Below are 25,544 nucleotides of genomic sequence, written 5' to 3' on the forward strand. Positions count from 1 at the left end.
AAAAGATACTGTCTAACACTTTCTACTTCAGCTCTCATCTGTACATCTTGAAAATGCTCCTTTAAAAGACAGAGGCAATTAAACAAGCCTGAAAAGCATAGATCTAACTAAACTTTGACAAGATCTTGACTAATTACCCTTTCTTGATTTTCTGAAGCCTCACCAAGAGCACACAAGCTTTATTTTGCTTTCCCTATCCACTAAAACCACACTGTTCAAAAATTCTGCAAATTTAAGGAGTTAAATCTGCCCAGGTACTCCCTAAAAACACTGAAAGCTTCTATCTACAGTAGCCAAAATTTTCTTAAATCTAAAACTAGCCATTCCCCACACCATTATGAGGCAGTTTTGGTATGGCAAAGATTTATTTATCAATTTTCATGTATCATATCAGACCAACTGATAAGATATTTACACAACTGTTTGAAATACACAGTATTTGCATTTATACAAGCAACTAAGTGCAGCCTGTAGTAAGTTTTCTACACAGTATCCAGATACTCCCACTGCTACATAACTCCAGTTAAAAACTGACACCTGTAATGCAATGCTTCCACAAGTTTCTATGCCTGAGAAGTTTCAGTATATCCTTTCAAAAGGAAGCCTGCAATTAAAAACCACATAATCCTATTTGTCATTCCAGCTGCAAATTATTTCCTTCTTTTGAAGCAAGAACTGACATACTCCCCCTTAAGCCACCTGATACTTGTGATGGCCCTTCTTCAGAGTTGCTCTCTGCATCAAGTTCACAGTTAAGCTCTTCATTTTCTTTTTTGGACTCCTCTATAGCCAGACTCTGCATCATCTCAAAATTGTCAGGTGCTTGCCCAGTTAGCCTCTAGAACGAAACAGGAGACAGTGAACTTAAGACTTTCTACTTAACCAGTGAAATAAGACAGTGCATACTGAATTAAGAAAACTATATAAACAGTTGCCAAGTGAAGATAATTAAAACATTCCTCAAATCTTAAGACAAGTTCAACTGAAATTGCTATCTCTAACTCACAGAGCACATCTCTTTGTTGACTGTTAAGTCTTCCTTGAGTCCTTCAGTAGGACATGTTTTGTCTTAGGCAACCTAAAATATGGGAAACTGCTTCCCAAGTTAAATATTACTATAATACTATATAGGTTTAATTTTATAAAGATTACTATACAACAATTAAGTTCATTATTTTTAATTGGAGATAGTGAAGCTACATTAGATCTAGATGAACAAGAAGATGCACCATTTTCTAACACTTGATAAAAGTTCCTCACCTAACCTGATCTAAGGAAGAAAAACCGGACTGTCAGAGGCTGCTTTTGAGGCTTCTGGTTGTTTGATGTATCATTTAAGGCTCATTAAAAGCCTCAGAAGTGAGCAGCTTACATAAGTGAACTTAATGAGGAACTGTGGAAAAGTTTCCAACTACACTAGTTCTTTAAGTTCTTAAGACATTTAATTTCTGCCTGTGGCTTTATCACTCAAAAGCAGCACTCCCTGAATACCAAAATGTTTCAAGTGTAGCAAATTAGTGGAGTCTTTCCAGATTGATCTAAATAATTGCACTAACTAAAAATTAACTCCATCAAGTTGCTTGCAGTAATCTTCCATTTTGTTTCCACTTCCCCAGACTAGTCAGGGAATCAAAGCATTTGCCAGACACACAGCTCCATATCCCAGTTCAGAGCTCAACCCTACAAAACCAACTTATAGTTTTAGTATCAAGGTTCTACAGCTATGTATTTATTACAGCTTCAGAGGCTGTTACAATCTACTCCTGGTGGAGAAGTCATGGAATCAGTGGCAGAACTACCTGCCCCCAAGGAATTCTAAGAGGAAGCTGTTTCGAAATTTACAAGTTTATGAACCCTACAGACCATGTACTACCCATTTTTGGGTCACAAAATTGGCAGTCCCTCAGTGAAACCCTGACTTTAAAGAGCACAGGTGCCTCCCCCCTCCCTTTCACTGCTCCACTTTGAGGACCTAAACTTGAAACAGGGACATAAAGGACACAAACACTTCATTTAGCCAGCAGCCTCACACAGACTATTAGGCATGTGAATTTAAGTCATCTCAGGAAAGTGAAAATGAACCCTTCCTTCCCTTGTCACCATTCCTATCATGCAAAGCCTATTAAGACAATAGGTTCAAACTCCTCTTCAGGAAACATTGCTCTTAGTACCTTTTCATTACTCCTGTGGGCTCCAAGGTAGGAAAAACGCATCCCCTAGAAGGGGCTTTATGCCTCTAAATTAGGCTAATTCCACAGGAAACAGGTAAAGATAGTAATTTTAAAATGAAGAGTTGTACATACACAAAACAGAATTCATTAAATATATCTTTGCTGATTTCTCCCTTTTTCCTTCTACAAGATTAGCTCAAAATTCCTTTAAGTACCTCAATCATGTTGGTCATGTAATGCACATGTTCAGCAAGGGACATTAACTCCTCGTTTTCTTCTTTCAGGCGAGCAATTTCACCATCTTTCTGTTCGATTTCTTTGTGCAGCTAAGTTCAAATGACAAAATGTTAAAACAGGAAGACAATAGCCAGTGATAAAGAAATTATCTTTCACTAGCTACCTTCTCATTTTCTTGAAGCACTTCATACAGAGCCTTCCTCCTTTCTTCAGCCACTTCTTTCCAATACTGAGATGAAGGACTTCCTGAAGTATGAAGCTACAGTAAGTCTGTGCCAAGACTGAATTCTTGAGATCACCTTAAGCTATCTAACTTGTATAGAAGTGTTCTATGAACTGTGATAAAAACTCTCCATATAGTTTTCCCAGGGATCAGTTATAAATTTACAACTAGAGACATAAGCTTACAGAAAACAGTGATCCTACACCGTATTAATGGCTATACAGGCAGTCTTCAAGAAGCTGTTCAAGCATTGGCAGCCAAGCCAAAGCAACAAGACTTCTTTTTAACACTGTTACACACAATGGTCCTCAGCTACTGGTTACCATGAACTCATTCTTATATGCTACAGAGAATTACGTATCATTAATTCCTGCTAGCCACTAAAAAAAGAAAGCCCTTACCTAACTGACAAAACCATGTTTCAAGTTATATTCCAATGGGAGCACAGCATTTTAAGCGCAAGAAAATATTTCAGAAATCGCCACATACCTTTCATCATGAGATCTACAGCTTGAATGCCATTATTCATATTCTCATTGTCTTGCTCTTTGTCCACAGACACCTCAGCTTTACAAGCCTTTGAGGTAAACTTGTTATTCCAGAGTTTCCTTTTGACTGAAGATTTCTTCTGCATAAAACACAGGCAGGTTTAACTTCAGAGCAACATTTCAGCTTTTTTAAAAATACAAACTTGTAAATGTGCCCACTCATGACTGCAAGTCAGTCATTACGAGCCCCACTTTCTTCACCTTAGAGTTCCAATTTAGACATCTTTGATACCCACAGGTTTAACAAAAAAATTTTAACATTTCCTGAAGTACTCTGAAATTGCTATTTTTTAATATTACTAAAAAAGTAAGCTTGTATCATACTAATAAGCAGCTTGCGTGTTTTTTCAAGTATATTAGTTTTCAGTTAAAAGCTCAAAAGCATTTTGCTACGAGTAGAAATAACTACACAGCTATAGGTTATCTTTGAACTCATACCTCATTACATCTGCCCACCAGGCAACCTGTTGCTGAAGGCTGAATCATTTTAAGAGTCCGTCTTGGAGCAGCACTGCATGCTGTGTCTGTGAGGTACTTCTAGAAAGACAAATATGGCTTCACACAGTTGCTACTCTTCCCTACATAAACTGAATCTTAGGAATTAGTTACATTTCCATTAAGGTAACCCATGGTTCACCCTTCCAAGGGAAAAAAGATGGTACTTTAGCCTATGTTAAGGTTTATGTAAAGAAGTGCATCTAGTTACTTGTAGCAAAGACTGATCTTAATCACATTAAGCTATGCTCAGTCCCCACCTCTCAGAAAACCCTTACCTTTCAAATAGGAATTTGAACAGGTCTTATAGCAGAAATATTCTGACCAGACTTCAAGACCATTTACAGTGCTGTGACACATGAACTTCAGCCGAAGCTCTCAAAGTTGTATTTGACAACTTCAATTAGACATTGAGGGACAAGAGACAAAAGTGACTGCAATTGCAAGTTTATGTGGTGAAGTCACACACATCACTTCAAGCAGTACCTGAAGTTTTTGCTACCTGTGAACACACCCTCAACTGGTGTTCACTGAACTAATGTATTGCTTCGATTATCCATTAAAGTGGGTCTAAAGCTTCCTTGCATCGATGCAGACAGGCTATTGTTTTGTATGAACAGTATGTTTATCACCTTTCCTGCCATGCATAAATACTCATTTCCTGCATTAAAGTGTTCTGATTGGGTTGGTTAAGCTGCCACCATGGGACAGCAAACAATGGCAGACAACCAAGCAAGAATAGCCAGAATACAATGCCATACCAGCGTGAGAAAGTTACTGATTCACACTGTACTTCACATGACAATTCACCTTTCCCACGGTAGTTTCTGCCACCAATTATACTACTGTTGAACTACAAGACAAACACTAAATGCTGTGGGAACAAGAATCACACCGTGTGTCAGACACTGCTTGCTGCTATTGGAAGTCAAAGTTAAGTATACTCTGCCAAGAAATTATTGACCAATACCCGAGTTAACCCCTTAGTGCAGAAATACACACTAAGGAACTTATACCCTAGAGTCACTATAGGACAAGATTACTACGTATACCAGTCAGACATCAATTGGCAGTTTTCATTAATATCAGAATTTTTCATTACAATCACTCTATCCGTCATGACAGAGGACTACTAACCTCTTATTTTGTATGGTATTTGTACAACTCACATTACAGTCTACGTTAAAAAGTTCAACAGAAGTGTCTTGTAGTAAGACTGGAATAGGTTATAAGCTTTAGTAACTTATCAGTCACCTCTTAAGAGCCTAAATCCTTTCAGCATTTCCACCAATTCTAAGGCAATTATGGCTCATAAGGGTGACTTCAGAAAAAGAACGGCCTGCACAAACACTTCAGTTAAAACATGCTCAAGTCAAAACAGACTTAACCAAGGTAGGTAGCCAGCACCTAAAAAAATACCACATGGGAGAGACAGCAAGTTCAGTGTCAAAGTAAAAACCAAAAGTAGTCACAAGCACATATGGCCAAGCAGGACAGTGTTCCCAAGCCATATTGCCTGCCAAGAGGTTTACTCAAGCCAGGAGGACAGAACCCTGGTAGAAGCACACTGCAACAGATCCCTTTGCATTCCCTCAGTGGATATAAAACAGACAGATGGAACGTTTCCCAGAGAACTGAGTGCAAGCCTCTGAATAAAGCAATCACAGCGTTTCAGATATTCTTCGTAAATTTCATCTTCTATTTTTTATCCCTTATCTGCTCCCATATTCCAGCTTCAAGACTTTAAAACCCATACCTGCAAAGATCCTGATGATTTTGCTGCATTCATTTTCTGTGTCATTTTGAAATTCATAGGATCACTAAAAAAAAGGAAAATATTAGTAACACTCGCCCGCAACTAAAGCTCAGGGACACTAGTTACAAAATGATACTATTTCAGTTTAACCATTTCTCTGACAGCATTAAGACCCCTGCCACGAATCGCGTGGTCGTTAGGCTCCCCCGGCGCCCCTCACGCCCCCCCCCCCCCCCCCCCGACACGAGCTGCGAGCGCGCTGGGCACGCGAAGCCCTGAGAGGGACACCTCGTGCCGCCACACCAGCCCACCGCAGACGCCACCACGGACCACAGCCCCCCTAGGCCCTTCCACGGGAACGGTGTCCCACACTCTCTCAAGATGGCGGGGGGAGGGGAAGGGGACGGCGCCCTCCCGCTCCCGCCAGCCGTGCCCGAAACGTTCCTCCCCGCTCGCCGGCGCGGCCAATGGGGAAGAGAGGCGGGAGCCCGCCAAGACCCGAAAGCGGCCATGACAACCTGCGGTCTCCCGTGCGCCCAACCGAGAGGGAACCCGAGGCCCAGCCGTCCGCCTCCCCCAACTGCCTGCCCGCCTGGCCGGCCGTGCCCGGCCCCACTCACCGCCAGCCGCCGCCGCGCAGCCCCGCCAGCGCCTGCACACACAACCAGCGACCCGCACCCGCCCGGCGTGCGCCTATAAGGAGCGCGGGGGGGGGGGGGGGGGTGGGGGGGGTGTCACCGTCACGTGACCCGCCGGCCACTTTCCGAGCCAATCACAGGCCTTGTTCGCCCATGCCGCCGGCGGAGCCACGCCCCGCGGGCCGGTGGCGGGAGGCTGGGGGCCTGAGGGGGCCGAGGCTGGCGGGCGGTTCGGCGGAGCCGGTGGCTCCGGAGGTGGGGCGGGAGAGCTGTGCGTCGTGAGGAGAAGGTAGAGTACAGCACTGGGTTATGAGGCACCTCAGCTATGAACTGCACGTCCTGGCCCTTCTAGGGCCTCGGGGAGAGGGGGTCACAGACCTGTCTGGTGCCACCTACCCCTAGGCTGGAGTCATCTGAACTAAAGCTGTAGGAAATGAAACACACAAGCCTTGCCTCACCTGGCTGTTACATGCATGCTTAGGTCTACTGGTTCCATACTCAAAACCTTCCAGTGCATTGAAACTGGATACTAAGTCTCTCCAACTGCTTCCTCACTGCTTTCTCACTTCTGTTATTTGTTGTATTTTATAAAGACATTGTACCAAGCCAAATTTAATCACATAGCAACTTTTACCATTATCACTCCTATCTAAATACAGTACAGGCTGCAAAACCAAGGAAGAAAATTAACATGGTTAAGCCACAACAACTGATAAACAACAATTTTACATACGACATAGACTACAGCTCTGCATTAATTATGCATAAGGTATGCTGTTAACTTTGTTAGAGGCCACTTTACAAATATGTTCTCACAAATATTTGCACATTCATTTATGCTAATAGTGTTTTCTGCTGACTTGTGAGTGAATGTAGTTAAGGACATATTCCTTGCAATCCAGGTCTCATAGCTAGCTTAGAGCAGCTATCAACATTTTTTCCAGGTGATATGATGGAGGTATTAGACATTAGGATAATTACAGAGACAAATGTTTATTTAACATGCCATTCTGTCAGTCTCCTGTTTGGAAATAAACCGTATGGCAATTACAAGGGGAAATGGCCTTAAGGGGAATGTCATGGTCCAATGAAAGAAAGGCAGAACATAAAAAATGATGAATTGGGAAATCTTTAAACAAGGATAAGGAAATAATGCTGATCTCTCTTGCATAAACTTGTTCGGCCTCCCATTGATCCATTTAAACTCATTGTCCACAATATCCTTTGGCAAGTACTTCTAGAGCTCAAATATCCATTGTCTGAAGGACTCCCTCCTTTATTTTTTCATTTGAACCCAATTCCTGTAGCTTCGTTTGATGTCCCTAGTCCTTGTACTGAAAGAGACAACAAAAAATTGGTCCTCATCTAGGCCACTGTTAAACAGATTCCCCTCCAGTTTTCTCTCCCAGGTTAACTTAGCCATCCCTTACATGAAAGCTGTTCCGTATTTCTGTTCTTTTGTGATCTGGGTGCTGTTTGATTTGGCTTTTTAATGACTGCTGAACAGCAGGCAGACATTCTTGGGGAAATACCTGCCATAATACTAAGAATTTATTCTTGAATAATGGTCATTTCAAAGTCTTTCACTTGATATGTGAAATTAAGGGGGTTTTTTTTCTATGTATGACCTTTTATGTTTACCTACATTGAATTTCATTGACTGCTGTATTTGCCACTTACTCAATTCCATAATGCCCTTCTGCAGCTTGTCAGTCACCTCTATTCCTATTCACTTAATAGTAATATAGTGTCATCAGCAAGCTGTTACCTCAGTAAGCTTTGTCTTCTATCAAGAAAATGAAAATAACATGCAGAAATGTTATCCAAATTACTGTTGTTCTGGTACAGTACTAAAAAAAAAAGTCCATGCTCTTAAGTTAATTTAATTCTTGTTGAACCTAGCAGAAAAATTGAAATTTCCATATTCCATAATACTAGCAGATATGCTAAACTCCAGTCAAATATACACATAAATCTTAGCAGCATTGAATCTTCTTTCAGAAAGATCTGGATACAGGTACTGTGCACATAAACACAGTATCAGAGTATTCCTATTTTTATATTTTATGTATTGCTATATAGCAATATAAATATGCAACATCAAATACATTATACAAAATACTTAAATTATATGCATGCATATATTTATATACATAAAATGCAATGTGTGTATTTTATGACTGTGATGCAATTTTTGTAACGCTAATGTTTTCAAATGAAATTTTGTCAAAGATTACCTTTTCAAAATTCACTTTTAGTTCATAAAAATTTTTAGTTCATTTACAGTTCAGAAGTGGAATAACTGCTTTTCAAAATGTTGGTAATTGGAGGGGGGTCAAGGTAATGGGATATGGTTCTGTCACAGTTCAGTTTGTTTTGCCTTTCAATTTGTTCCTTGCTGGAGGCAGTGATCTGGAGGTTTATTACAAAGCTGCCACTCCTTCAGTTTAGCCAGCTGAAGAACACGTCTTATGAACCACCATGTCTCAGTTTTCCTTCAGTTCGGTTTCTTCAGTTTGAAAGGCTTGTAAAGAATCCCTTCACCATGTCAGAATGAGTCCTTGGAGCTTATTATTAGAAGCTTATTCATAGTTTCAACTGTGGGAAACCAGTGTAATTATATAAAAATCTCACCAAAATGTTTTAGGTTACTTTATTGTAATAATTCCTATTTGTAAGTGTAAAAATACAAAATACTCTAATAACTGTAATACTATAATAAAAAAACTTTTGTGGACAAAGGTTAAATTTAAATAGGGGTTATGGCATTTTTACATGCAAAAATCTGTCAAGCCAATGCTAGCAGAACATGTATTTCTTCAGATTGACTGCAATATAATGCATTTCAGCTTGTTTGTTTCATAAAAAATAGAACTCTCTGTCATGAATACTTATGACTATTTGTACTTCAAGTAAGCCTAAGCAAACATGCCAAGGTTTCCCATAAAGCTCAGCCAATTTGTTAGATTATTCATGTCAGTAGAGAATGTGTACTTTTTACAGCTTTTATACTCCATCGCTATTGATAAATGTTATCAGTTTTTATAGCAAATAACAACTGAAAAAAAGCTTTTTGGAGGACTTTGCATGCCTGGGAACATGGGAATAGGTGGGAACGTACCACCCGGTCTCCAATAACTCTGGAGTCCAGACTTCTTTAGACGCCTGTGTGTGGAAACTTCCTAAGCATTACACAGAGAGCATTTGGACTTGGCTATCTGAATCAAGTACTGGCAAAACAGTATTTCTATTTGACAGTCACATTGTGCTTTTTGTCAAGGCCTGTGCTGTAATCCACAGATAATTACCTAGCTCTGGGGTGCTTAAGAGTCTTTATTTCTACCTGCCACATTAAGTGCAGGTAAATTACATTGTAATTTTGTATTTTGTAAATTAAATTACACATATATCATGAACTCCTTCCTATTTATTAGTATTTAATGTAAGCACCTGCTTTAACTGTTTTAGATGCAGACAACTACTGTGGAGAGGGTCAAGGGAGTCAGTGCAGTGTTGTGCCTCTGAAGCACGTGAATGTCTTGCCTCAGCCCTGCTCTGGGTGCAAGACCTGCAAAAGGGCCCAGGGAAGGAAGCCCCGAGGCTGGGTTTGGGACCTCTGAATCAAGAAACAGGAGTTGTGGCTCCCAGGGTCCCTTGCTGCTGTTCTTTTGGCCCCTCTGTCCAATGAAAATGCCATTTACGTAAAGGATAAAACGGCTCCCCGCAATCCGCCGGGTGGCACTAGGTGGCAGCGCGGCATCACGTTGCCTAACGCTTTCCCTCCCTCAGCCTCTTGTTTCTGGGGCGTTAACGTCGAATAGAAGGGTGTTCCGTGTGTTACCGACAAGAAGTTCATGATTTGTCTTCTCTTCCCTAGGCCAATCAGCACGGAAAGCTGCATGCTAATGAAGCTCTGTCCAAAGAATGGATTTTAAACACAGCACAGTCCAGGTATAATGGATTTTTCCATTTTTCCATTTTTCAATGATGGCTGCTATTAATTAAATCTCTCCAGAGAGTCTGCAATTTTCATACATTAAATAGAAGATTGTCCTGTGAACAGTGATCCTTAGTGCTTCAGTGGTGAAAGGTTGAAAGAAAAATCTACATCTCGCCTTCTGAATTTCCTCTAGTTAAGTACTGTTACTGTGTGAGTCACTATGACATCCTTTAAAACACTGTTAAGTCCTAACCTTCTCAGCTATGGATTTACCTTGGAAAAAAATCCACAATATTTATATAGTGCTTTAGATTTAAAAATAAAACATTCTCTATAAAGGCTAGGAATTATTAATCTAAAGCCACTTTCAATTCTGTTGACTACAAGTATTTAGAATATTATTTACAGAGTGAACAAATAAAAAAAAAACTTGTTTCCGATTTTACTCTTACTCTTGCAGGCACCTGCTGAGCAAACACAAAACCTACACTGGAACATGACTATCTTTGGTTTTGATAGATCAAACCAGTCTAATAAAGACAAATGCATTTGCACATCACTGAGAACACAAAAATGACACAGTACAGTGACAAAGAGTCAATAGTCTTTCAGATGTCAAAACACTTTGTCCAGTGGAACCTGAATGGCATGTTTACATGCAAAGTTCAGGCAGGGATTGGTTTTAATGCATTTCAGACATTTCCAAAATAAATGCAAAGTTTTAAGAGACAGGATGTGCATTTGTTATACAAAACAAATGGCTAAGCTGTTAAATAACTACCAATACTCAAAGAGGCAATTAATTGGGTGTCAGTGCTTGGGGAAGCTATCATCACAGCAAAGGCATTGAGAAACTTTTGACATAATAACTGCACACACTCAATGTGGGACACCAGAGCTGCTGGTGCTGATTACAGAAGTTACCATGAGTCAGCAGGGAGTAGCAGGGTTTGACTTTGGCAACATGCTTATCTCATAAAACACATGTGACAGGTGCAGTCTAACACTCAAGTCAACTGAACGATACTCGCGGTGGGTGCCTCACAGCCTGGTGATGGTTCATTAAAGCCAGGTACATCTGTACCGAAGCTCCAGCCCCATGACGAACCACCGGGCCCCACTGGCCTTCCAAAACTGGCAATCCTTGCTAAGGGCCAATCGGCACACAGCAATTGATTTAGTTCCACCTCATCATGAGTAGAAATCTGGCATTAAGAATCCTCTGTTTTGAAGATAAGAACTACAACGACCAGATGGGTCAATGGGCCTGGACCTCTCTCCTCCCCAAGCCTCTTTGGTAAGACTCGTATCTCCAAATATGTCAGATGTTACCTGGGAAAGTATTGCTAGCAAAAGTGCTGAAGTCTTAACTTGAGCTCAATTTTTGCAGCAAGTGCATTTATCAACAGCAATTCCGAATTTGTTATATCTGCTGCTTTAATAAAACATCTATTTTTTCAACTTTGTGAAACTGTTGCAATGAAAGACCTTGAGAGGGTTCTGACAGGCAAGTGTTGACTGACTGATAAGTGGCTGTACATACAGTCTTTTAAGACATAAACCATTCACCAAGTCTGAGACTAGGATTGGATGTTACTGCACCTAGACTCCTGAGAAGTTTAGACAGCAAGGGGGTCCCTTCTTAACCTCGTGACTCAAGGGGAGGGCTTTTCCCCCCTTGGCTACCCATCAGACTCATACACATAAAGCAACAGCAGAAAATGAGACTGCACATAATCAAGTGTATTTAAGTGTGTATATATATATGGATAGATAGATAGATAGATAGACAGATAGATAGATAGATAGATAGATAGACACACGCACGTATAATTGTTAAGGCAGAACAAACACAGCAAGATAGTAGGTATGGTTCATCCAAAGGTTAGGATCAATACCTTATGTGCTCAAGAATGCAAAGCCCATTTTATGACCACAGCCATATGACTAGAAGGCAGGACATAGGGAAGTGATGAATGAAGCTTAATATTGTAGCAATAACTGTGCAGTGGATATATCCACACCATAAAACATTCCTTACATCATCCACAACATGATGTAAGGAATGTTTTATGCATTAAACACTGCCATTTCTCAACACAAAAGCATTCCTGTTATGTCTTAGAAATGAATGTTTTCTCTAAAGGCAGAAAAGAATAAATCACAGTATATTCTGAAGTATATGAAAGAGTTCAATTGCCACCTAATTTGTCGTGTTTGAATTTAGAAAGAATACTAATTTATTTTTGTCTGATGCATAAACATTTGGCACTAAATTAATCATAGTTCTGGTTTTGAAGCAAGTAGCTTCAGGGGTGATACTACTTCTAACATACACAGCCAGTACAGAATGCATGGAAAGTATAAACAGATAACAGTATCCACCTCATCTCTTCCTAACTATGTCTATAACATATATATCAATTTGCTACAATCTGTTAAAAACTGATTATTAACTAGAAATTATTAAGCCTTAAGTAACTAATTTTTAAGCTGGCAATTAGGAACAGAGGCTTTAGAGCACAATCTTGCCCACATGCTTATGAGTAAACATTTAATTCTGAAAACAGACTTTAGACTCTGAAATCACATAAATTTTGGGGAACCCCCCCCCAACAAGGTGTTTCTATAAAGTTATCAATCGTTTTTAGTTTACAGAAAAAAGCACAACTTATTATGCAACCAAAATGTGAAAAAAACCTACAGTACTTAATTTCACTGAAAACAGCAAGGAAACAATAAAATGGTGAATAGAAAATACAAGTTTTTCAGAGTAGAAATGGAAAAAATGTACAAGCAACCAGACATTCCAAACTTGCAGTGCTTCTCAAAACTACAATTACTCAAAACTTTATCTCCCAAGGAATACATTTTTGTGACAAGGTCTTTCCTACCTTCACAGAGAGTATTGCCCATGCTGCCTGATCCTGTATTTCTCTGGGATGACAGCTGAACAGTGTCACCCCCACCCCACTGCAGAAACCGAAGACCCTAGGGATATGCATGCATTTGATTTCCTCAAAAACTACAGGACTGCAGCTATGTGGTAATGTACAAAGCCCTCCTCACTTCCGGAGAGACTAAAGGATACCAGCTTCTTTGTGCTATGTTAAACGAGCAGAAGCTGATCCGTTCTACTGACTTTTGCTCAGCCTAGATTTAACATGCACAAGAAACAGTATTGCTGTGCTAATAGGACTGAAGCCTAAAAAAAGAACTGTTGCCTCTTTTGCATATACTGCCACAACGTACTTGCTGGGTTTGTTTTCTATACCATGCACATTTCTCTTGTCTTGATGATAAAGCTTATATATTGTTTTAAACCAGATTTGAAGAGAGGCAGTTTGTCACTAGAGCAAGTGTTAAAATTGCAAAACACGCACTAACTCACAGGCACAGAAGCCTCTCTTATAAACGGTACAACGTTGCATAACCAGTAAGAAGCATAACAATAATATAAGTTGTCTGGTCAACAGAATTATGGATAAATGGCATACAAATATTTATTTTGCTAAGTCTTAACTCTCCCTTCATGCAGTAGTAAGTGTTACTTAATATATATTCTAAGATGCAGATATTTTTCAACTATATGAGCTTCATCATTGTGCATGATGGAGGAAAAGAAGCACAATTGTATAAAAGTAGGACAAGATTCAGCTATTACTCATGGCTTTAACAGTGCAGATATTTCTGAACATACATGTATTATAAACATATTTTGGTTGGTTGATGTACTCATTTGGGTAAATGTTGTCAGGATATCTTTACTAGCCAATGAATGAAAAGAAAGAAATCTTTGCTGAATTTGATAAGGGAGGTAGTTGCCTATATAAGGAGGAGCAGCAATCCATACACAGGAACCTGGAGTGATTTCAGTTCCCCACCTCCCCATGTTAAGCTGATGACTGCTTAACATGTTACATTCTGTACTCGATCTCCCATTTCTTCTAAGTATAGATTTTTTCCCCTGTAAGTATATCTATTCCTCTCCTCATAGCTCTTCTAGAAAATCCTCCAGAAGAAAAACTGTGTGCTAGAACTACATTTCACAAAATTTTGGGGATGCATTCCTCAGCCTGGGGCTAGGCAGCTGCCCGACGCCTTGTGACAAAGTGCAGTAGCTCTGGCTGCATCCCTGCACTTGAGAGGGCAGCTGGAGTTACTGGGCTGGAAGAAAACTCCTTCCTTTCTCCTCCACGGTCAGGCAAGGCGCCAGCTCCCTTAGAGGGCCTTCTGTGCTGGGGCAGTGCCCACATCATGCAGTGCTGCTGTACCAAGGGCCTCCTTTGCATTGGCTGTGCCAGCACAAAGAGGTCACAGGCCAAGTGTGAGTCACAGCTTAAAATAGCAGCAGACACGCAGAATTTCAGCCTGCAGCACAAAATGCCGTACAGGGCAGCACAGCAAACGAAAATGCTTTGACTGAAAAAGTGGGTGTCTAAACACAGCTCTTGTTAAGGCCAGACATATTATAGCTACAAAATGTTGGCATTTTGAAGTAATTGCAGCCGTGCAGAGCTAATGCAATATTACTATTTAGATGCCTTGCTTTTTACCTCCAAATAATGGGTTATTTTCAATAGGCGTGGCCATTGGGAGTGAACAGCAGTCTCTAAATGGGTAAAAATTATCTGTTTCTGCTCTGTTCCTATTCAAACAATGGAGGGGCATTCTGGGTAGTGCCTGTGACAGAGAAGGCAAGAGGGAGTGTTTGCATCGGGGAGCCTGACTAGCACCAGGTGAAGGCAGTGAGGTCTAAGGGCTGTGACACAGCAGCTGCCTGCAAGACAGGCAGGAGGAAGGTCGGTCGACAAGGTGTCCAAGGAAAAGTGTGTAAAGAAAAGGTGTGCTAAAGGAAAGTAACTAGTATGAAGGTCAGGAGAGAACAAGGGAAACCAGCAGAGGCAAGTAAGAGCAGAGACCAGGGGAAAAAAAGACTGAAATCTACAGGAGTTTAGTGGAGAGTGCCATTGCCATGCTGCAGGGGCTTTGAAACACTCAAATGGGATAGACGGTGCCCGTGCTTGTCTTCTGCTTGTAATCTTTGTAATATCCTCGCTGTTCTGGTGAGTCACAGGCACCAGCTTCCAGAGGGAAGGTGTGAGAGATGCCTTCACCCACCCGGGAGGCCTGTGTCACACTGCAGGGCAAACCAGCGGGTCACCATCCCCTTGGCCCTGGTGCAGCACAGCACCAACCTGCGCTGCCTGGTGCTTTGGAAGCACCTCCCTCCAGCCTGGGCAGTTTTGGATGGCAGGCTTTCCCTGTGTCCTGGTTTCAGCTGGATAGAGTTAATTTTCTTCTTAGTAGCTGGTGCAGTGCTGTGTTTTGGATTTGGTGTGAGAACAATGTTGATAGCACACGGATGGTTTTAGTGGTCGCTAAGTAATGCTTATACCAAGTCCAGGACTTTAAGTTCCTCAGGCTCGGGGGGGGTGGGGGTGGGGGGGTGGGGGGTGGGGGGTGGCACAAGAAGCTGGGAGGGAACACAGCCACGACAGGTAACCCAAAGGGATATTCCATACTATGGGGCGTCATGCTGAGCATATACGCTGGGGGGAATTTGCCGGGGGTGCCGATTGCTGCTCCCTGCTCGGGGGCTGGCTGGGCACGGGGCATCTGGCACCAAGTGGTTCGTGACTCACTTGGGGTTTTTTGTTTTCCGTTTGAGTTTTTACTCCTCTCTCTCGCTCCCTTTCATTACAATTGTTACTGTATTTTACTTAAAAGTACTAAATCATTCTTCTCTCAGCCCTCGAGTTTTGCCTTTTCCCCGGCTCACCCCTCGGGCGGGGGCAGGCCGCGGTACTGCGCTGCCGGGCGGGTGGGGCCGGGGCCCTGCGCTGAGCGCTGAGCGTGGCGGGGCTGCCCGCTCGCCTGGGGGCTGCCCGCTCGCCTGAGGGCTGCCCGCTTGCCTCGGGGCTGCGGGCCCAGGGGAGCCCCGCAGGAGCCAGCTGCGGCCTCGCTTCGCTTCCGTTGCAGGGAAGGTGGAAGGGGGGAGGCGGAAGCTTTTCCGTGTAGGATAACCCCACATGTGCTTAGTTTTCTCCAAGGATGAGGTTTGCGTCTCTGGAATAGCAATTACTTATAAAAACGAGGGAGCTTCCTCAGGGAGCATGACGAGCACCGCGGCGGGACGCGGGCCGTGCCCTGGTCTGGCAGGCCCAGTATGCACAGGCCCGCGCCGTGTAACTTAGTGAACGTTGGGGTTTTATTTACATCTTACTTCACATACGTATGATGGGCTGAATACAAACGCCAGCAAACGCTATTAAACAAAACGTGCCGCCGCAAGACTTAAAAGCTGTAACCACCGATAACAGCACGATGCTTAAGGCTGAAACAAGTTTAAGCGTGTCCCCGCAGGGACTGGGGCCGGGGAAGGGGCGGCGGGGGCGCTGCCCGGCACGTACCACCTCAGGCAGGGGTGGGGGGGGCGGCGCCCCATTCCTCCCCCTTTGCCTCCCTGCCCTGCCCCCCTCCCTTCTGAGAACTGCGTTGAGCAACCCCATCCGGGTCCTTGTCCCGGGGGCTGTGCCCCGCTCGGCATCACGTGGCGCACGAGGGCGGTGACACGGGGCGTGACGGCGTTGCGGGGGGTGGGGGAGCAGGGAAGTGCGCCCCGGATTCTTGGTGCGGCGGCGGCCGCTCGGAGGTGGTCTGCCGCTGTTGCACTCGCCTCTGCTGCTCTCTAGAAAAGGAGCGTCTGTGTCTAACGAGGCCACCGCTGAGCCTTACTGCCTGGAGCACAAGATTCTGTCCCCCCCGGGGCCGGAGGGCTTGGTACGCGCCGCAGAGCGCGCTTGCGCAGTGCGGCCGGGCGGTGCCTCTGTGACTCAGGCGCTGCCATTTTGAGCGCTCGGTGCTGGCCGCGCAGCTGCTCCCGCGCTCGCTCCCGTGCCGAGGCACAGGCGCAGACCGAGGAGCTCCTGCTGTCGCCTTCGCGGACGTCCCGGGACCGTCTAGCGAAGAGAGGCTCTCCAGCCCTTTCGTCTTCCTCCCGGCCGTCCCCGTCCGCCGCCGCTCCGGGGTCTCTATGCCCGCCTCCCTCCGTAGGAGCCACTAGCGCAGGGACCCGCCGCCGTCACCTCCTTCCGCTGCTGCCGCCGCCGTCGCCTCTTCCTGCTTCTCCTCTTCCTCTCTCCGCCACCATTTCCCCACTCCCCGGCACCGGGGCGCTGAGCTAGACTATGGGGACCAGGTTGGGGCTGAGCAGCGGCAGAGCGGGCGGCCCGGTCACCGTGTCCACTGCAGCAGGGATGGGGGGGCTCCGCGGCTTCGTGGCTTTATCTTGACATGGCTCCTCTCCGTGCTGCTAGCAGCGCCGCCGCCTCCACTGCTCCTCCTGCGCCCGCCGGCTGCGGGTAGCGAGCGGGCCACGGTCTCGGTCTCTTGTCTGAGTCTCTCAGTCTCTTGCTTAAGTGGGGGGGGAAGTTTTGGGGAGGGGTTCCGTTTTTCTTTTTGTTTTCCTTTCTTTTTTCTTTTCCTCCAGGGGAGGGGGGAATACTTTTCCCCCTCTTCTTAACCTGGTCCGCCGAATTTGCTAACCTAAAAACTTTTTAACCCCGACTAATCAAACACCTGGGGGGGAAAATGTCTGGAGAGAGGAAGAAAATAACCTGATAGTTGGGGATTTGCTTTTGGGGGGAGGGTGTTTTGGAGGTTTAAAATTGCAATCTAGGCTTGCAATTTAGGAAAAAAAAACCAAAACCTCGCAAAAATTTTGACACCGAAAACCTGTTTCGCGAGAAAAGCAGGAGCAAAACTCCATGTATTCTGAGTCGCGATCATGAAGTGAGAGGGGAGACGCCGTGCTACTGTGGGTGCCCTGGGCACGGGCCGCCCGCTGCAGCCTCTGCCGCCTTGTGTAGAGAGAGGCCTAAGGAGAAGCGAAGAGCACTGGCCATGCACAGCCTCGGCTAATCGTGCTCCCTGTGGAGCGCAGCAGCAGCAGAGAGAGAAGGATCCCCGGGGGATCAGCAGCCCAGGGAGCGTGTGAGGTGTTGGGGAATGTAGGGCTCTCCTACTGGTAAGGAGCCCTGCGTTTGGGGCACTGATTTGGGTTTCAGTCTCTAGGTGAGATAATACTGTCCCTTGAACCCCTGCCTGCCCCTCGTCTATGGCCATCATGATCCCTTTTCTCTTTGGCAGCAGTAGCCTCAGGGCGATGATGTGCCTGATGATGAGCAGGATGAAGTTAGAAATGACTCCGCTGTTTTTTGTCTTTGCTCCCCTGCAAACCAGCACTGTGTTGTCTGTAGTTGATTTTGTTGTTGTTGGCAGAGAAATGTCATATCTCATGGGATGTGCATTCCTCCTTTGCACCCTTGTCTCTGCTCTCCACCAAGTGTAATAATTCTAAAAAAAAAAAAAAGACGGGCAACATAACAATAGTGGAAGGCTGAGAATAATAATCAGTAGAGTCATGAATCTGGCTGGGGTAAAACGCAATTTGTAATTTCAGCTTCATCTTTTTTTTTGTAAGCAGAGCAAAAGTCCTCCCCCCCCCCCCCCCCCCCCATGGATTGGGCTTGTGCCAGTTGCTTTTCATTGTACACGTAAATAGTGATAAGACTTGAGTATTTTTATTTTTTTCATTCTTGCCCACTTATTCCTGCGGCTAAACTGTTCAAATTTTTGTCTTTAAAATACTTAAGGTTTCTTTTTTCTTGGTTTATTGTAAAACCTCTTGTCCAGGCATGGCTGGACAACTACTTACTTTGTTTCTTGACCCCTCCAATACGACGTTCTCATAAAATATTGCCTGAGGTGCGGTTTTGGGTTACATTAGCGTTTTATCTATTCAGTCGTATTAGCAGGAATCAAACGACTTGTTTCTGTTGTACTTGAGTCTTAAGAAAAGGTGCCCATAGTTTAGCTACAGTTTCCAAAGGCTTTAGTACCACCTGTATTACAAAATGGGGGACCCAAACTCCCGGAAGAAACAAGCTCTGAACAGACTTCGTGCTCAGCTTAGAAAGAAAAAAGAATCTTTAGCTGACCAGTTTGACTTCAAGATGTACATTGCCTTTGTGTTCAAAGACAAGGTAACTTGGTTTTAATGTTTCTCTCTTGCAGTGTTGTCTGTTGCAATGCATGTTAATTATGCTGTGCAAAGTCTTGCTGCCAGATTACATGTAATGGTTTATCCTTAACAGATTAAGTTGACTTTTCAACTTTTTGAAGTTGCTCATTGCTGTAATACTTAGTTCATGTTTGCCATTTTGGCATTTTGTATGTTAGTTTTGTAATGCAGAGGGTGCCAGTACCTCGTTAAGTGATTACATGGTAACCTCTGTATAGGGTAAATACTTTTCGAAGTTAATACTGTAATTTGTTAAGCCTTATTGGGGTCTGAATTGCTTAATTGTTGACTGTGGACAGTCAAGTTGAAAAGGGAGGCCTGGCTGGAGTAATGGCTACACTTACTGTATTTATCTGGGTAGAGCAGAAGGGAAGACCTGGCAGTTGAAGGGAGGAGTCGCCAAAAGCAGCATTTAAATAGCCCAAGTATGCAGACATGTGAAACTGTTGCTACCATTTTGAAAGGGAGCGGAGAGGGGAAAGAGGGAGTCTTCATTTGCTTGGCTCCCTGGTCTGCCGCTGAATGCGGTGTGTCTGGGCCGGGTTGGGGAGCCTGGCGATAGTTCTAAAGCTAACTGTAGACCCAGAACTAAGGAGAGTTTCCATCTGCAGAAGGTGAAGAAAGTAGGTGCTTACAGTAAGTGAATGTGCTGAACGAGTGAAGATAGAAGCAAATGCCAACAGAATATATAATGCACAGCAGGCGTGTAGATGAGCACCAAAACTGTTTAATCCCCTCAGATGACGTATTTATTGCATTCACTGTAGTGGCTATGTGTTTTTTAATGAAGACTCTGTTCTTTGAACTTTTCAATTAAAAACGTTTCCTTAAAATTCTTCTAATTCCATTTGCTTTTGTTTGTCAGTTCTAGTGCAGACAGCAATGGATATAGTGGGATGCAATTTCTTGGTGCTGTTTCATAGTAATAAAGAGAAGTACGAATGTTTTAAGCAGTGATAGCAAGTAAATTTTTAGGTGATACGATCTTAACGGTTTTAGTTGGAACATTCATACTACTTTTGGTTGCTTTGTAGAAACTGGTTGCAAATAACTGTTTTAAATCCTATAAAACTCGTTTGTATCTAAGTGAGCTGAAGGTGACATCTGGTGCCAGTTTGTTTAAAGTAGGAATTCAGCTCAACCTAGCTTGGTCAGCAAATTGTTGCCTCTTATGTATGTTCTTGCTGGGGTTGTGGAGGGTTATTTGATAAAATATGCTTTGTCATATAGTTATTTATATTCTAAAAATGGGTCAAGACTCCCCATGCGGCTTAAGAAAGCTGTTAGAAACAGACTTAAAACTTTTAATGATCTTACATACAGCAAAACTGTTCTTCCAAATTCCCCATAATATTTTGGCCATGCTTGAGAGAGATTGAAATATTTGTAGTGAGTATAAAAGTTATTTAGCAAATCAAAACAGTCCTTCTTTGAGGACTTCAGACTGGATCTTGATCGCTCATTGTTACCAAATGAGGACTGGAAGACTTCCCTTCTCATAATATGCTGACTTTAAAGTGTAGCAAAGGGAAGGGGGGAGTGCTGAGATGCGAAGGGAAGCTTGAGGAGGGCTTTTGGTCGACGCAAAGTCATGTACTGTACATGATGAGAAGACAGTTCTGTTAATGTTCAAATACAGCTTTAATGTTATTGTAGTCTCTAAAGATGCAGATTTACATGCCAGTCTTACAAACATGTTCAGCTTTTTTTGTAAAAAGCTGTTGGACTGACTGATTCTGTTCAATTTATAAAATTTTGCATGTAAATTCTAGTGTGGTTTTTGTCAAAGTCTTGATTTATATGATGTGCCCTTCATATATGAATGCTGACAGAAAATGGCAAATTCTGAAATAAACTTACCTATAGCTGCCTAGAAAGGATTGTAATCTTGATGTGACCTGTGCTTTTTTTAGAAGAAAAAATCAGCGCTTTTTGAAGTGTCTGAAGTGATACCAGTCATGACCAATAATTATGAAGAAAATATCCTGAAAGGTGTGCGGGATTCCAGCTATTCTTTGGAAAGTTCCTTAGAGCTTCTGCAGAAGGATGTAGTACAGCTTCACGCACCCCGCTACCAGTCTATGCGCAGGGTAAAGTTCCTCTTTATGCTTGCTGAATTTTAAGTTCTTCAACACTTGTGCTTTTCTTTGTGAATCAAAGCTGATTGTTTTTTTCTTCTCAGCTCTTCTGCTGCACAAGTGTTCTGCGGGCATGTGTTTATGGGGTCTATTTTGAAGGGTGCCAGTTCTGCCTTTCATCTGTCTCATTCAGTTATGCCTTGGAAATTGTATCTTGTTGCCTTTCTTGTTCTTTAGTAGGCATGTGTTAAATTCTTGCAAGAATTGTACAACTAAGTGGTTTTGCTTTATGAATATTGGAAGATAGAGTATTTGCTAATGCTTTCTTAAAGTTAAAATTGATATTTGATTAAAACTCTGCATTGAAATACTGATTAAAATTCAGTGGAAGGCAAGGAAGGCTTTAGTTGTGCTGTGAGTAATACAAATGGAAAATTACACAAACATGGTAATAAGTAACACCTTTAAATCATGTGCCCTGTACAGATAAGTTGCTTATCTGTATCTTCAACTAATGGAGGGGAATGTAAGTACAAAACTTCACTACTTGCAGGATGTGATTGGCTGTACCCAGGAGATGGACTTCATTCTTTGGCCTCGTAATGATATTGAGAAGATAGTCTGTCTCCTGTTTTCTCGGTGGAAGGGATCTGATGAACCCTTTAGGCCTGTTCAGGTATTTGGTTTTGTTTTTTAACTTCAATTAAGAGCCGGGGGATAAGTACTCTTTTATCTTTTTAACCAATAAATTAAGTTACGTGACTTAAGTGGATGTTAAAGTATGCTGTCTGGTTGTTTTTTTAATTTATAAAGCAAATTCTGCTTCCTGTCTTTATGCACTGTTACATCAACACTTCCAAAATTTTAAGTGTCTGAAGGACCTTTACAAATTACATCTATGTATAAATCTGTATGTCATGTTAGCATTTGTAGAAGTGGTTTAGATGTGGCTCTTGGTACAATTAAATCTTTGTCTAAATATGATGGGTTCTGTGAATATCCCAAGTTGCTGTATTTTTGTTAGACGAAAAAGGATCTGAGATGGCTGGAATTTGTGCATTTTAATTTGACCTTGAAATAAATTTCAAACATTTTAGACTGTTTAAAAATCTGAATGTGAAGAGCTAGAGCTGGCTACTGGGAAAAAAAACAATGTTATGTGTATTTTCTGTGCTGGTTCTGCAATAAGAGTAAAGTGTTGGAAGAAATGCGCTGTATTGATGCGCAGGGATGCTCTGCCACAGCAAGCTAAACCCAGTTTTATATATGCAGTTAAAGCTGTACCTTCTGAATTGTTTATACGTCATTGCAATGAGTAATGTCAGTGTTGGCAGAACAAAACTAGGGAATTCTTTAAATTGTGGCAAGACTCAAGTGTGTCGTCACTGTTTCCCCCATTTCTGCTTTTTGTAGATAAGGAAAGGAGCAGAAGTGGTTATAAAGCCCCATATTGAAGGAAATTAATTGGTTACTTGTGAGCTTTAGCTTAATAAATATTTTATTCCCCTCCCTCACATAATGCAGGCCAAGTTTGAATTTCATCACGGTGACTATGAAAAACAGTTTCTGCATGTTCTGAGCCGAAAGGACAAGACTGGAATTGTTGTCAACAACCCTAACCAGTCAGTGTTTCTCTTCATTGACAGACAGCACTTGCAGGTAAGCTTAATTTTGTCCCTCTTTTTAACAAGTGTGTTTTAATCATAAGATGCTTTTTCTTCTTAGGAACACTAGTGATTTTGCTGCAAAATACTCAAGTAGAAAAACCATGCATTCATGCTTGCATTTCAGTTTCAGAGGGAACTTAGGCTATAAGTAGGATTCGTAAGTACAAAAACTAGCTAAGGGCCCCCAATGTGTTCACGCAATGAATTTGATGGTCTTGTATTAGTTCTAAAATAGACTTTAACAGTGGTTTTGAAAAGTCAAAATGTTGGCTTAATTTGGAAGTTATTCAAGTGAATGAACAGAATAGTGAAAATATTTTAGGCATTGGAGGTCACAGACTGATTTTTGAGTTCATGCTGTTTAATACGCATGGGACAGTGGCTTTTAAATGTCTCTGTTCTTCCGCAATCAGCAGCAAGCTAGTAATTGGGCTGGATCTGGTGGGGGTCTGCCTGGTAGTCTTGAGTTAACTTTCATGTTTAACAGCTTTTCTTTGGCTTTTCTTTGTCTCTAGACTCCAAAAAACAAAGCTACAATCTTCAAGTTATGCAGCATCTGCCTGTACCTGCCACAGGAGCAGCTCACTCACTGGACGGTTGGTACCATTGAGGATCACCTCCGTCCTTACATGCCAGAGTAAGGTACTGGCCAGCAAAAGGGGAAGATCACAGAATGCAGCAGTGGATTTTCACTTTCCTCACCACTTTATTCTTTCAGAATTTAGAAGAAAATGGACTCATGTTCAGAACACTATACATTGTGAAACTTGATCATCCTGGATTTGTTTTGTCATTTGTATCTCAGAACTTTACAATTTTTTTTAGATGTTTTCTGCATGGACCTTGTGAAAGAGAGGATGCTCTGCATGCTTCTGCACTGCATCAGCATCTTACTAAAATGTGAAATGAAGGGACTGTACACTGAAACAAATGTATCTGAAAGCACAAGGTGATCATTTGTGGTGGTGTTCCCATTTGTGCTGGTCATGTCCCCTAGCATCTATAATGTTAACCATCAGTGTTTGGAGGGTGAGAAGTGAATGTAACAGGTATAAAGGCCTTATAGCTTTGCTGTTAATGATTGTATCAAAGAGCACTATCATTCATTTTAATGAACAGAAAAGTGGCTACAATAGTAAGTAAATGCGGGAAAGAAATCTTTCTTTAAAGAAAAAAAGGCATCTCATTTAATATGTAGGCATTTTTTGCCTCTTTTATTTTGCTGGGCCATGTCTAAGTTTACTGGCACTTTTGGTTTGGATCTCTTTCCCCAAGTTGCTGTATAACTGTATGAAAGTATTCTTTTGCGTTGGATGCGTTTATACAGATGAGGCAGACCTGGAGTCTGAAGTTGCTAAAGCAGCTAATAATAAAGTAAAATAATAGCTGCAGAAACAATGTTGGTAGAGGATTATTTTTTTTTTTCTTGAGAGTTGAGACTTGTAAACTTGCAGGTGAACTGTGCAGGAAATACTGGTTTCTAAAATGTTTCTTATGGAAAACCCAATGAGGTTTTTTTTTCTTTTGGAATAGACATTATAAAACAATGTAAAATAGTGTTTGGAGTGTCAAAAGTTGGTTCTGACAGAACATTTTAAGATTGTGCAATGATAAAAGGAAGACTACTGTATAGTTTTGATGACAAAGAAGGCTCTGCTTAAGGGTTGAGTACTTTACTGGAGTAAAACTGCATAAGCCTGCTCCCTTTGGATTAAACTAGTGCTTACCTGTTTAAAACTTGTATTTAGCTTCTGTTTGGAATTGGAAAAAATTGGAACTTCAATAAATTAGGTGAAAGAGGACTGGTTTATTTATGGAAATCCTATTTAATTTTAGTAATTTCTTGCATCTTGACGGTGTCACCCATTGCAAACACTGATAATGTACAGACTGTTAAATGGTATTAAGATTAACAAAAATAGCTGGCAAAGGCGTTCTGAAATACGTGGCTAATGTTTTGAAAAGTGGCTGTCAGAAGTAATCAAATTCGTAGCATAGTGCTGTATTCGGTACATGGATGGTTTTGGTTCTCTGGTCATGAAGTTCTACAGGTTTAACTGGAGCACCCTAGGAAGACACCACCTGAAAGCTGCAACTTCGCTTTCATAAGTGCCTTAAGTTACAGAGCAGTATCTTAAATGCTGCTCTACAGAACGCTGTGATTTTCTTGAATATTTAGTAACTGCCATACCTGCTAGTAGTACTGTAAATTTCCCAGCTTTTAAGTGCCCTTCTTTGAATGGCCTGTAAGTGCCATACCAAGTGCCCACATTGAAGCTTGGGATGGGTTTTATAGGGTCTTAAATGTTCAGGTTCCAAGCGTTTGGATTTTGCTTCCCAAGTGCGCGATCCCTTTTTCTCCTTGTAGTTTTGGACATCATCTCACAGCAGTGAGAATCTGGCCTTAGGTACCTTGGTTAGTAAGTGGCTTAACAGTTCTTCTATTAGGAATTTTGGTTTTTTTCATTCAGGTTTCTCTTGGAAGAAGCCTCAAGATGTTTGCCTGAGTGGCTGTGTACAGTGCTTTCAAGTGTCAGTAAAGGGTGTCATCCTGAACTCGAGTTCTCAGTGTTACAGGAAACAGCCTGTTTGGTTTAATTGCTTTTTTGATTTTGTATGGGATGCATAAGACACTCATTCATTCTTTGTGACAGTGATCTGAGTTAAATTACTGTGCTTTCTTGGGAGAACATAGTTGTATAATGC

At 42.3% G+C, this 25,544-nt stretch overlaps 2 protein-coding genes and 1 long non-coding RNA gene across 9 annotated transcripts; 2 read left to right on the forward strand and 1 right to left on the reverse strand.

The window, feature by feature from the left end:
• Window positions 1–346: 346 nt before the first annotated feature.
• Window positions 347–6,141, reverse strand: GMNN (geminin DNA replication inhibitor). 7 transcript variants are annotated; one of them, XM_040588828.1, is made up of 7 exons: window positions 6,051–6,141; window positions 5,431–5,494; window positions 3,618–3,713; window positions 3,121–3,259; window positions 2,572–2,654; window positions 2,387–2,497; window positions 347–838 (listed from the first exon to the last, which is right to left on the reverse strand). In XM_040588828.1, the coding sequence occupies exons 2-7, from the start codon at window positions 5,485–5,487 to the stop codon at window positions 635–637; spliced, it is 690 nt and encodes a 229-aa protein (XP_040444762.1). In that variant the 5' UTR covers window positions 5,488–5,494; window positions 6,051–6,141; the 3' UTR covers window positions 347–634. The 7 variants fall into 7 exon arrangements, with proteins under 7 accessions (XP_040444762.1, XP_040444760.1, XP_040444761.1 ...); XM_040588826.1 differs by having other exon boundaries at window positions 3,618–3,716; XM_040588827.1 differs by having other exon boundaries at window positions 3,618–3,716; window positions 6,058–6,120.
• Window positions 6,142–6,277: 136 nt separating this feature from the next.
• On the forward strand, window positions 6,278–13,878 carry LOC121085079. Its single transcript, XR_005826947.1, has 3 exons — window positions 6,278–6,357; window positions 9,946–10,019; window positions 12,913–13,878. It is a non-coding gene; the product is annotated as an uncharacterized LOC121085079 (long non-coding RNA).
• Window positions 13,879–16,823: 2,945 nt separating this feature from the next.
• Window positions 16,824–24,637, forward strand: C3H6orf62 (chromosome 3 C6orf62 homolog). Its single transcript, XM_040588656.1, has 5 exons — window positions 16,824–19,055; window positions 21,007–21,183; window positions 21,725–21,847; window positions 22,696–22,830; window positions 23,354–24,637. The coding sequence occupies exons 1-5, from the start codon at window positions 18,927–18,929 to the stop codon at window positions 23,477–23,479; spliced, it is 690 nt and encodes a 229-aa protein (XP_040444590.1). The 5' UTR covers window positions 16,824–18,926; the 3' UTR covers window positions 23,480–24,637.
• Window positions 24,638–25,544: the final 907 nt, after the last annotated feature.

Source organism: Falco naumanni, chromosome 3 (assembly GCF_017639655.2).
Source record: "Falco naumanni isolate bFalNau1 chromosome 3, bFalNau1.pat, whole genome shotgun sequence".
NCBI classification, from domain to species: domain Eukaryota; kingdom Metazoa; phylum Chordata; class Aves; order Falconiformes; family Falconidae; genus Falco; species Falco naumanni.

Excerpts from the sequence above, each read along its gene's own strand:
- GMNN (XM_040588826.1), bottom strand. The coding sequence starts at position 5,487 with ATGAATTTCAAAATGACACAGAAAATGAATGCAGCAAAATCATCAGGA. Across the intron at positions 2,655-3,120 it reads TGTAGATCTCATGATGAAAG|GAAGTCCTTCATCTCAGTAT; the intron begins GTATGTGGCGAT and ends TTCATACTTCAG. Across the intron at positions 2,498-2,571 it reads TGCTTCAAGAAAATGAGAAG|CTGCACAAAGAAATCGAACA; the intron begins GTAGCTAGTGAA and ends ATTTGAACTTAG.
- C3H6orf62 (XM_040588656.1), top strand. The coding sequence starts at position 18,927 with ATGGGGGACCCAAACTCCCGGAAGAAACAAGCTCTGAACAGACTTCGT. Across the intron at positions 21,848-22,695 it reads AACCCTTTAGGCCTGTTCAG|GCCAAGTTTGAATTTCATCA; the intron begins GTATTTGGTTTT and ends CACATAATGCAG. Across the intron at positions 22,831-23,353 it reads TTGACAGACAGCACTTGCAG|ACTCCAAAAAACAAAGCTAC; the intron begins GTAAGCTTAATT and ends CTTTGTCTCTAG.